This window comes from Bombina bombina, chromosome 4, assembly GCF_027579735.1.
Source record: "Bombina bombina isolate aBomBom1 chromosome 4, aBomBom1.pri, whole genome shotgun sequence".
In the NCBI taxonomy this organism is placed as follows: domain Eukaryota; kingdom Metazoa; phylum Chordata; class Amphibia; order Anura; family Bombinatoridae; genus Bombina; species Bombina bombina.
Genome location: NC_069502.1, coordinates 815,508,374 through 815,521,572, shown reverse-complemented (window position 1 = coordinate 815,521,572; position 13,199 = coordinate 815,508,374). Strand labels below are relative to the sequence as shown.

General features: G+C 34.1%; 1 protein-coding gene and 1 long non-coding RNA gene across 2 annotated transcripts; both read right to left on the bottom strand.

The window, feature by feature from the left end:
* Nucleotides 1-1,232: 1,232 nt before the first annotated feature.
* On the bottom strand, nucleotides 1,233-1,651 carry LOC128655621 (uncharacterized). The gene is made up of 3 exons (XR_008401861.1): nucleotides 1,585-1,651; nucleotides 1,370-1,485; nucleotides 1,233-1,253 (listed from the first exon to the last, which is right to left on the bottom strand). It is a non-coding gene; the product is annotated as an uncharacterized LOC128655621 (long non-coding RNA).
* A 331-nt stretch (nucleotides 1,652-1,982) lies between these two features.
* LOC128657901 (zinc finger BED domain-containing protein 6-like) lies at nucleotides 1,983-4,451 on the bottom strand. Its single transcript, XM_053712328.1, has one exon. It carries the CDS (start codon nucleotides 4,449-4,451, stop codon nucleotides 1,983-1,985), a length of 2,469 nt encoding a protein of 822 aa, XP_053568303.1.
* Between the last annotated feature and the right edge of the window lie 8,748 nt (nucleotides 4,452-13,199).

The window sequence follows — 13,199 nt, the reverse complement described above, 5'->3', positions numbered from 1 at the left end:
AAATACACAGTCAAATAAGGGTCGGCTTTAGAATTCTGAAAGGATCCTGTATAATAAAGAAAAACACAGAGTTTCATTAAGTAAACAGTAGACAAAAATAACACATGCAAACCTAGGTATAAGAAAGACAATTCATTAAAGGGGTGTGCAATACTAATAACTAAATTATTACCTTTCAGAGATGGAAAATGCCTTTTATAAAATAGTACCAACTCTCAGCAGCAGGAAAAGCAGCAATTATTAAATACACAGTCAAATTAGTGTCGGCTTTAGAATTCTGAAAGGATCCTGTATAATAAAGAAAAACACAGAGTTTCATTAAGTAAACAGTAGACAAAAATAACACATGCAAACCTAGGTAAAAGAAAGACAATTCATTAAAGGGGTGTGCAATACTAATAACTAAATTATTACCTTTCAGAGATGGAAAATGCCTTTTATAAAATTGTACCAACTCTCAGCAGCAGGAAAAGCAGCAATTATTAAATACACAGTCAAATAAGGGTCGGCTTTAGAATTCTGAAAGGATCCTGTATAATAAAGAAAAACACAGAGTTTCATTAAGTAAACAGTAGACAAAAATAACACATGCAAACCTAGGTATAAGAAAGACAATTCATTAAAGGGGTGTGCAATACTAATAACTAAATTATTACCTTTCAGAGATGGAAAATGCCTTTTATAAAATTGTACCAACTCTCAGCAGCAGGAAAAGCAGCAATTATTAAATACACAGTCAAATAAGGGTCGGCTTTAGAATTCTGAAAGGATCCTGTATAATAAAGAAAAACACAGAGTTTCATTAAGTAAACAGTAGACAAAAATAACACATGCAAACCTAGGTAAAAGAAAGACAATTCATTAAAGGGGTGTACAATACTAATAACTAAATTATTACCTTTCAGAGATGGAAAATGCCTTTTATAAAATAGTACCAACTCTCAGCAGCAGGAAAAGCAGCAATTATTAAATACACAGTCAAATTAGTGTCGGCTTTAGAATTCTGAAAGGATCCTGTATAATAAAGAAAAACACAGAGTTTCATTAAGTAAACAGTAGACAAAAATAACACATGCAAACCTATGTAAAAGAAAGCCAATGTATTAAAGGGGTATGCAATAATAATAACTATATACCTTTCAGAGATGGAGAATGCCTTTTAGAAAATTGTACCAACTCGCAACAGCAGCAACTGCAATTATTAATTAAATACACAGTCAAATAAGAGACGGCTTTAGAATTCTGAATGGATCCTGTATAAAAAAGAAAAACAGAATAATTAAGTTAACAATACACAAAAATAACATAAAAAACTTAGTAAAAGAAAGTCAATGAATTAAAGGGGTATGCAATACTAATAACTATATACCTTTCAGAGATGGAAAATTCCTTTGAGAAAATTGTACCAACTCTCAACAGCAACAGCAGTTATTAAATACACAGTCAAATAAGGGCCAGGCCCGGCATTAGAATTCTGAAAGGATCCTGTATAATATCAAAAAATAAAACAGGTTATTTAAGTAAATAAAACAGTAGACAAAAATTTTTTTAAAAGTTAAATTAGATTTATAACCACATTCCTACCTTAGAGAGCTTGTGGAGCATTCAGCAGGAGAAGTCCTCTTCTTTAAAGAAACCCTTTGTTTTGCGCCATTTTTTTAAAATATTCGCAAGGTGATGATGGTAGATTTTTCATGTTCTTTTTTTTAAAAAAGAAATACTATAATTTGCAGAAATAGCAGCAGCACTAGCAACATCAACTGTAGATTATGAATGCTAAATATCATATAACATTAAATTCTAGTAGTACAAGACACTGTTTATCTGATTCGAAATCCAGCAGCAGTAGCAGTAGGTAGCGGTAGGACAGCCGAAGAAGCAGTAAAAGGACATAAAAAATAAAAATGATCTTTTATACTTTGATTTTTAAAAAAATAATTTTTATATTTTATATCCTTTTAAAAAAAAATTTTGGGGGAGGTTTACATATTTGTATCCACCGCAAACACAATTGGTCTTTGTTCTGAGGGATCATCGTCGTCTGTATCACTGCTGCCGGTAGTGTTTTGTCTGATAGCCTCCAACTGATGTTGTTCTGGTATCCAGTGTTGATTCATTTTGAGAAATGTTAAACGGTCAACATTTACATTAGATAGTCTATTTCGATGATCAGTCACAACACTACCAGCAGCACTAAACACACGCTCTGACTGAACACTCGTTGGGGGACAACTTAAATATTGAAAGGCAATATGTGACAATTCAGGCCATAATATTTTTTTGGATTTCCAGTAACTCAATGGGTCAGAACGAGGCTCTATAAAAGTGTTATCCAACATATATGCAGTTACCATTTGCACTGCAGAACACTGATTGTCTTCATGTAATCTTGCATCTTGACCTGTAGCCATAATGCCATATTTGCCAAAAAGACCCCACAATGAGTTAGTGGAATTACCGCCGCACACTGAATTGTCAGATATTGAGTCAGACTCAGAACTGTTACAATCTGGGAAAGAAGTCCGACCACTACCAGTGCAACTGCTGCTAGACTGATTTGTAGAGTTGTTTGAGTTTGCTCGCCGATTAATTTCAATTTCTTGCTTTACTTTGTAGATGAGTACTCCCTTGCATCTCTCAACCGTATGTTCTTTTCCATCAACAAAATTATACATCTGACCTTTAAAACGTGGGTCCAACAGAGTAGCAAGAAGGTACTCATCTCTTTTTTTGATGGAGATGATCCTTGGATCTTTCAACAAACACAAAATTAATTTTCTTCCAAGCTGAGCAAGATCAAACAACTCTATATCATTCTCATCTTCAGCAGAATCAGATAAACAGTTATCTTGCACTTGATGCAAGGAACTCAGTCTAGTTTCAAGAAGCGAAATTAATGGAAGGACCTGACTAAGGCTTGCATCTTGTTCACTTACCATTAATGTTGCCTCTTTAAACGGCTGAAGAACCTTGCACACATCACTCATAAGATGCCACTGTGCCGAAGTCAAATGGACTCCATCTAATGTTTTTCTTAAAGTCATAAGGTATTCAATTATTGCCTTTCGTTGTTCATAAAGGCGTTGAAGCATGTCAAACGTGCTATTCCATCGCGTAGAAACATCAATTATGAGTTGATGGCGTGGCAAATTATTGTTTTCTTGTAATGTTAGTAACGAATTTTGGGCATGGTAGGAACGGTGGAAATGCGAGCATATCTTTCGTGAAGCATTCAACATGTCATGAATATGTGTTGAATCTGAAAGAAATTTGTTAACAACCAAATTTAATATATGTGCAAAACAAGGCACATGTATCATTTGTCCATTCTTGAGTGCACAAACAATGTTAGAGCCATTGTCTGAAGACACAAAACCAACCGTGAGGCTGCGTGGCAAAAACCAATCATTTATTACTTCATTCAGCTTATCAAGAATATTAGCTGCATTGTGATTCTTTCGTTCAAAACTATTCATGCACAGTGTTGCATGCTTACGATAAGATATGCGTCGCATTGGCCTTGAGGAAACATACTCATTAGAGTCATTACTTACGGCAAATGATACCCAATGTGCAGTCACAGTCATATAGTCTGCACCCTGTGGACTTGTCCACATGTCAGTTGTAATATGAACTTTGTTACACTCTGACATTTCTAATTGTTTGCCAACATTTTGTAAAACAATTTTATGAATTTCTGGAACACCTTTTCGTGAAAAATAATGACGACTCGGGATTTGCCAACGGGGAACCACTGATTGCATTAATTCCCGAAAGCCTTGACCTTCAACAAATTTAAAAGGAAGCATATCGATTGCAAGCATTTTTGCAACTTTAAAATTAATTTGGCGAACACGTTCATGGTTTGGGGGATATTTTTGACCACTCTCAAAAGCAACTTGTAAAGTACTCTGTCGCTTAGACACTGCTGTACTCCCAGAACTTGGCACTAAATTTGATAAAAGTTGATTGCTGCTGCTGCATGAACTTCTACTGGTGTTATTAAAGCCATCATCATTGGCAGTAGGTGGTAGCATAACATTAGTATTTCTTGCTGTGGATAAAGCAAGATTTTTATTTAAATATCTGTCCCATATCACTTTATGTCTACTATTCATATGAGACCGCAAGGAAGTGGTTCCCAAATTACTTCCTGCTTTTCCTCGACTTATTTTTTTATTACATATTTTACATGTTGCTTTACTTTGATCTAGTTTATCGACAGAATAAAAATTCCAAACTACACTACCACCTACTGCACTACTACGTGACCTGGGAGTCATAATGGATGATGATGATGGAATTTCCATTACAGCAGCGCCAGCTGCTCTTATTTCACAAGTTGCAACTTGTGGTGGTGTAGCATCTAGTGGTTCAATTGTGGGAATTTTTCTTTGTTTGGCCCCGTTGGCAGCATTAGAATGAATTCTATCTGACTGTGACTGCAACATTGGTGACTCTTTGGATGGAATAGCACGTTTGAGATGCTTTTGGAACAGTGGATACGTAGAAGTGATGGTGCAAGGTGGATTTGGTTCCTCAATGATACTACAATCTGAATCATCAGAATCACAATCGAGATTTGGAGTATACACAGATCCTTCAGATATAAAATCTTCAAATTCAAATTCAGAATTATTTTCATTTTCTACAGAGATGCTGCTGCTACTGCTGCTGCTATTCCTTCCGGAAGTTTCCATAGTTATTTCAAGATCAACTCCATTATCACCTGCTGGTTCTCTGGGTAATTCATTAATAGAAGTGGAATTTTCTAATGCTGCTTCCTGCAAGCACTGCTGCTCTGCATGTTCAGATCCAATTGGGGGATTTTTTTTCTTCAAAAATGCATGAATTGCCATTCTTTGACGACCACTGCGTGTGGTTCCGGACACTTTGTTTTCTTTAACTACTTCAACTGCATCATTATTGGTCTCCATTTGCTTTTGCTGCTGTTGACTGCTGCTGCTGGAAGCTGAAATCATTCTTCTTGCAACTTTTTTTGGCATCTTGGTAGATTCCAATTAAAGAAGACACTGCTTTAATTTTATTGAATAATAAAATTTGATGAGTAACAAAATGCTATTGCACGTCTGTGTCGTTATTTCTTGCTGCTACTGCTGCTGCTGTATAAATCTTCTCACTCTATAATTAACAATGATTTAACTTAGGATAAAACATACATATACACCCAAATAATACATATATATATAATACATATAACATTACATATATGTCTAGTATGCAAACCAAAGTTAATAGAAATGTATTACATTTTTGTATAGTCTACTGACTATGTGATTTTGAATGTTCTTGATTGACAAAGCAGATTAGAACTATATAGTTGGTAAAACTTGTAGTGTAGTATACGTGAGTGTGTGTGTATGTATGTGAGTGAGTGTGTGTATGAGTGTGTGTGTGTGGTTGTATGAGTCTGTGTATGAGATTGTGTGTGTATGAGAGAGTGTGTGTATGAGAGTATGTGTGTATGGGATTGTGTGTGTATGGGATTGTGTGTGTATGAGTGCGTGTGTGCGAGAGTATGTGTGTGCATGAGATTCTGTGTGTGTGTTGTATCAGTGTTTGTGTATTAGAGTGTGTGTGTGTGTAAGAGTGTGTGTGTATGAGAGTATGTATGTATGAGTGTGTCTGAAAATGTGTGTGTATGAGAGTGTGTGTATGAGATTGTGTGTGTGTATGAGAATGTGTGTGTATGACTGTATGTGCGTGTGTACGTGTACTTATGCAATTTTAATAAATACATTACAAGCGTGGAGGGGTCTCATTTCAAACATTTAGCCAAATGGGAGACGAACTGTCTTAGACTTTGATAACTAAGATAAAAAATTTGAATTCTAATTTTAATTAGAAATAAAACCATCTTATGTATTATAGTTAGTAATGGAATAGTGTTAAAATTCGAATTTTAACACTTCTAGTATTAACTATAATAGCTAAGATGTGTTAATTTCGAAATAAAATTCGAATTTTAACACCACTAGTAACCATTATAGATAAGATGTGCTAATTTAGAATTAAAATTCGAATTCGAATTTTACATCTTTGCTATTGTTTTAAATTCGCAATTAACATAATGATACATACAATTCGAAAATAAAACAATAACTATAATAAAGATGTAAAATTCGAATTCGAAATGAACATATGTATTATAGTTAATAGTGTTGTTAAAATTCGAATTTTAATTCGAAATCAACACCTCTATCATTTAATAGTTATACTATGTGATGGAGGTGTTGGTTTCGAATTAAAATTCGAATATTAACACTAATTGTAACTATAATAGATAAGTTATGCTAATTTAGAATTAAAATTCGAATTTTACATCTTTGCGATAGTTTTAAATTCGAAATTAAAATAATGTTACATACAATTCGAAAATAAAACAATAAGTATAATAAATATATAAAATTCGAATTCGAAATCAACACTTCTATCATTTAATAGTTATAGAAAGTAAATGAAGTGTTGATTTCGAATTAAAATTCGAATATTAATAGTACTTGTAACAATAATAGATAAGATGTGCTAATTTCGAATTAAAATTCGAATTCGAATTTTACAACTTTGCAATAGTTTGAAAATCGAAATTAACATAATGTTACATACAATTCGAAAATAAAACAATAAGTATAATAAATAGGTAAAATTCGAATTCGAAATGAACATATCTATTATACTTCTATCATTTAATAGTTTTAGAAAGTAAAGGAACGGTTGATTTCGAATTAAAATTCGAATATTAACAGTACTTGTAACTATAATAGATAAGATGTGCTAATTTCGATTTAAAATTCGAATTCGAATTTTACAACTTTGCAATAGTTTGAAATTCGAAATTAACATAATGTTACATACAATTCGAAAATAAAACAATAAGTATAATAAATAGGTAAAATTCGAATTCGAAATGAACATATCTATTATAGTTAATAGTGCTGTTAAAATTCGAATTTTAATTCGAAATCAACACTTCTATCATTTAATAGTTATAGAAAGTAAAGGAAGTGTTAATTTCGAATTAAAATTCGAATATTAACAGTAAATGTAACTATAATAGATAAGATGTGCTAATTTCGAAATAAAATTCGAATTCGAATTTTACATCTTTGCAATAGTTTTAAATTCGAAATTAACATAATGTTACATACAATTCGAAACTAAAACAATAACTATAAGAAAGATGTAAAATTAGAATTCGAAATGAATATATGTATTATAGTTAATAGTTTTGTTAAAATTCGAATTTTAATTCGAAATCAACACCTCTATCATTTAATTGTTAGATTAAGTGATGGAGGTGTTGGTTTCGAATTAAAATTCGAATTTTAACAGCACAAGTAACTATAATAGATAAGATGTGTTAATTTCGAATTAAAATTCGAATTCGAATTTTACACTATCCTTATTGTTTTAAATTCGAAATTAACACAATACATACAATTCGATAATAAAACATAACTATAACAAATATGTAAAATTCGAATTCGAAATGAACATATCTATTATAGTTAATAGTTGTGTTAAAATTCGATTTTTAATTCGAAATCAACACCTGTTGGTTTCGAATTAAAAATCGAATTTTAACAGCACTAGTAGCTATAATAGATAAGATGTGTTAATTTCGAATAAAATTTCGAATTTTACATCTTTGCTATAGTTTTAAATTAGAAAATAATACAATAATACATACAAATCGAAAATAAAACAATAACTATAACAAATATGTAAAATTCGAAATTAACATATCTAATATAGTTAATAGTTGTGTTAAAATTCGAATTTTAATTCGAAATCAAGACCTCTATCACTTCATATAGTCATATAAAGTGATATGTGTTGATTTCGATTTTAAATTCGAATTTTAACACCTTTAGTAATTAATAATAGAGAAGATAGTTCATTTAGAATTAAAAATCGAATTTTACATCTTTAATAGTTAATAATTCGAAATTAACACAATAATAACTGAAATTCGAATTTTAAAAAATTAAACACATCTATCACTTCATATAACTACTATATTGGCCTTAAATTCGAAATGAACTCTATAACTATAAAAGATATAAAATTTGAAAATAACACCATCATAACTTTATTAAAGGGACATGAAACCCACATTTTTTCTTTCATGATTCAGAAAGAGCATGTGATTTTAAACTACTTTATAATTACTTCTATGATCTAATTTGCTTCATTCTCTTGATATCCTTTGCTGAAAAGTATATCTAGATAGCATCTGTAGCTGCTGATTGGTTGCTGCACATAGATGCTTCGTGTGATTGGTTCACCCATGTGCATTACTATATCTTCAAAAAAGATATCTAAAGAATGAAGCAAATTAGCTAATAGAAGGAAATTGGAATGTTGTTTAAAACTTTGAATTTCAAATAGAAAAAAATACAATACAATACAATCTACATAGGTAAATATAGCACTACAGCATTATCAACTCATCAAAATGCAAAGCCAAAAAAATGCATAACATTTTTAAAAAAAAATGAAAAAATCCAATTAAAAAAAAATAAATATTTTAAAATAAGATTTTTACATTACAGTACATAATTATACATATCAGAGTTCAAAAATCTCAAATAAAATCGAGTATATATACAATACATATAAATTAGAACCTAGTCAGCATCACTGGCTGCCAAATTGCAAATTTGCCCAATTCCATACTACAACACAGGACTAGCAGGCAGCACAGTAAAAAAGAAACAACACTACATTACAACAATTACAACATCTCTATGATGAACATCAGTACTTCTCAACCACAGTCCTCAAGTTAACCTAGGCTAGTAGTAAGCTATCTTTATAACGTCTTAAAAGGATTGTCTAGTCAAAATTAAAGTTTGCTGATTCAGACAGAGGCAGAGCATGCAATTTTAAGCAACTTTCAATTTTACTCCTATTATCAATGTTTCTCAATTCTCTTGGTAAAAGTGAAAGAAATATCTGAATCATGAAAAAAAAAAAAAAATCTGTTTCATATCACTTTAACTGGAGCACAGGTAAAATAATCAGTAACCATGTTAACTAAATTGGCCCTCACCTTAGGTACTGATTATTTCACCAGTGCTCTAGTTAAGACAGCATGAAAATATGGGCTGTATTTTGCCTATAAAAATAAATAGACCGCATATTACCTCCACAAATATTGATGAAATTGATTGAAGATGAAGATAACAAATGCGTCTTCTCACGGTGTGCAGTCCACCCTCCACAGTTGTGTAATGTGTCCACACAAAATTCCAAAAAAAGATGCCACAGGAGCAAATAGATAATAGTATATAGAAAAAAATTGGTATCCAAATAATCCAACACGAGTACACGACCACAAAACCAGTACGTCCTTCTCCAAAACTAAACCTTTCAAATGAAATGTTAAGAGCTACATCTATTTATAACATTTACATATGGGAGGGAATAACTTGATTTAAATATTTAAATTCGAATATTAAATAATTCGAATTCGAATATTACATTTAAAAATACAATTTTAGTTAAGAAATACAATTTCGAAATTAAAATCAAATTCGAAAATTTCGAATATTTATAATATAATAGCATTATTATAACAAATTCGAATTTGAATAGTACATTAGAAAAGCAAATACTATTTCGAAATTTAAATCGAATTCGAATATCTCATTAAAAATAGTATATAATATATTCAATCGAATTCGAATATAACATTTCGAATTAGAATATGATATATCTCATCGAATTCGATTAGAATCGAATTCGAATATTATATTTCGAATTCGAATGTGAAATATAGTTTTCGAATTCTAATATAAAATTCGAATTTGAATAGAATAGAATTCGAATATTATATATCGAATTCGAAAGTGAAATATAGATTTCGAATTCGAATATAATATTATCGAAAATAAAACATTCTATTAATAAGAACGAATATTTTCGAATGTAAGCGAAAAATTCGAAAACGAACATTCGAAAATCGAATGTTAGAATGTTAACTAAACATTCGAAATTCGGTTCGAACGAACGAATATCGGAAAATTCGTTTTAAAATTCGAATGTTTAGAAACATTCGCCCATCCCTAGTTGTCAGTCTGCAGCAAGTACATATACACAGAGGGTTGTCAGTCTAAAGCAAGTACATACACAGAGGGTTTTCAGTCTGCAGCAAGTACATATACACAGAGGGTTGTCAGTCTGCAGCAAGTACATATACACAGAGGGTTGTCAGTCTGCAGCAAGTACATATACACAGAGGGTTGTCAGTCTGCAGCAAGTACATATACACAGAGGGTTTTCAGTCTGCAGCAAGTACATACAGTATACAGAGAGGGTTGTCAGTCTGCAGCAAGTACATAGACACAGAGGGTTGTCAGTCTGCAGCAAGTACATATACACAGAGGGTTGTCAGTCTGCAGCAAGTACATATACAGAGAGGGTTGTCAGTCTGCAGCAAGTACGTATACACAGAGGGTTGTCAGTCTGCAGCAATTACATAGACACAGAGGGTTGTCAGTCTGCAGCAAGTACATATACACAGAGGGTTATCAGTCTGCAGCAAGTACATATACACAGAGGGTTGTGAGTCTGCAGCAAGTACATATACACAGAGGGTTGTCAGTGTGCAGCAAGTACATATACACAGAGGGTTGTCAGTGTGCAGCAAGTACATATACACAGAGGGTTGTCAGTCTGCAGCAAGTACATACACAGAGGGTTTTCAGTCTGCAGCAAGTACATATACACAGAGGGCTGTCAGTCTGCAGCAAGTACATATACACAGAGGGTTGTCAGTCTGCAGCAAGTACATATACACAGAGGGTTTTCAGTCTGCAGCAAGTACATATACAGAGAGGGTTGTCAGTCTGCAGCAAGTACATAGACACAGAGGGTTGTCAGTCTGCAGCAAGTACATATACACAGAGGGTTGTCAGTCTGCAGCAAGTACATATACACAGAGGGTTGTCAGTCTGCAGCAAGTACATATACACAGAGGGTTGTCAGTCTGCAGCAAGTACGTATACACAGAGGGTTGTCAGTCTGCAGCAAGTACATAGACACAGAGTGTTGTCAGTCTGCAGCAAGTACATATACACAGAGGGTTATCAGTCTGCAGCAAGTACATATACACAGAGGGTTGTGAGTCTGCAGCAAGTACATATACACAGAGGGTTGTCAGTGTGCAGCAAGTACATATACACAGAGGGTTGTCAGTGTGCAGCAAGTACATATACACAGAGGGATTTGAGCTTGCAGCAGATAAGTGCATATATATAGAGTGTTGTGAGTGTGCAAAAGAAAAAGTACATATACACAGGGTTGTGTGTTTGCAGCAGGTAAGTACATATACACAGAGGGTTGTGTGTCTGCAGCAGGTAAGTACATATACACAGAGGGTTGTGTGTCTGCAGCAGGTAAGTACATATACACAGAGGGTTGTGAGTCTGCAGCAAGTACATATACACAGAGGGTTGTGAGTCTGCAGCAAGTACATATAGACAGAGGGTTGTCAGTGTGCAGCAAGTACATATACACAGAGGGATTTGAGTTTGCAGCAGATAAGTGCATATATATAGAGTGTTGTGAGTGTGCAAAAGAAAAAGTACATATACACAGGGTTGTGTGTCTGCAGCAGGTAAGTACATATACACAGAGGGTTGTGTGTCTGCAGCAGGTAAGTGCATATACAAATAGGGAGGCAGTCTTTAGCAGCTACATTTATATACACAGAGGGTTGTGATTCTGCAGCAGGTAAGTACATATACACAGAGGGTTGTGATTATACAGCAGGTAAGTACATATACACAGAGAATTGTGAGTCTACAAGTTCATATAGACAGAGGGTTGTGAGTATGCAGCAGGTAACTTCATGTAAATGAAGGGTTGGGAGTCTGCAGCAGGTAAGTACATACACACAGAGGGCTGTGAGTCTCTATCAGGTAAGTACATATACACAGAGGGTTGTGAGTCTGCAGCAGGTAAGTACATATACACAGAGTGTTGTGAGTCTGCAGTAGGTAAGTAAATATACACAGAGTCTTGTGAGACTGCAGCAGGTAAGTACACACACAGAGGGCTGTGAGTCTCTATCAGGTAAGTACATATACACAGAGTGTTGTGAGTCTGCAGCAGGTAAGTAAATATACACAGAGTCTTGTGAGACTGCAGCAGGTAAGTACATACACAGAGGGCTGTTAGTCTGTAGCAGGTTAGTCCATATACATAAAGGGTTGTGAGCCTGCAATAAATAAGTGCATATACACAGAGGGTTGGGAGTATGAAGTAGGTAAATACTTATACAAAGAGGAATGTGAGTCTGCAGCAGATAAGTACATATACACAGAGGGATGTGAGTCTGTTGTAGGTAAGTACATATACACAGTGGGCTGTGAGTCTGTTGTAGGTAACTTCATATACACAGTGGGCTGTGAGTCTGTTGTAGGTAAGTACATATACACAGAGGGCTGTGAGTCTGTAGCAAGTACATATACACAGAGGGTTTTCAGTCTGCAGCAAGTACATATACAGAGAGGGTTGTCAGTCTGCAGCAAGTACATATACAGAGAGGGTTGTCAGTCTGCAGCAAGTACATATACACAGAGGGTTGTCAGTCTGCAGCAAGTACATATACACAGAGGGTTTTCAGTCTGCAGCAAGTACATATACAGAGAGGGTTGTCAGTCTGAAGCAAGTACATATACACAGAGGGTTGTCAGTGTGCAGCAAGTACATATACACAGAGGGTTGTCAGTGTGCAGCAAGTACATATACACAGAGGGACTTGAGCTTGCAGCAGATAAGTGCATATATATAGAGTGTTGTGAGTGTGCAAAAGAAAAAGTACATATACACAGGGTTGTGTGTTTGCAGCAGGTAACTACATATACACAGAGTGTTGTGTGTCTGCAGCAGGTAAGTACATATACACAGAGGGTTGTGTGTCTGCAGCAGGTAAGCACATATACACAGAGGGTTGTGAGTCTGCAGCAAGTACATATACACAGAGGGTTGTGAGTCTGCAGCAAGTACATATATACAAAGGGTTGTCAGTCTGCAGCAAGTACATAGACACAGAGGGTTGTCAGTCTGCAGCAAGTACATATACACAGAGGGTTGTCAGTCTGCAGCAAGTACATATACACAGATGGTTGTCAGTCTGCAGCAAGAACATATACACAGAGGGTTGTCAG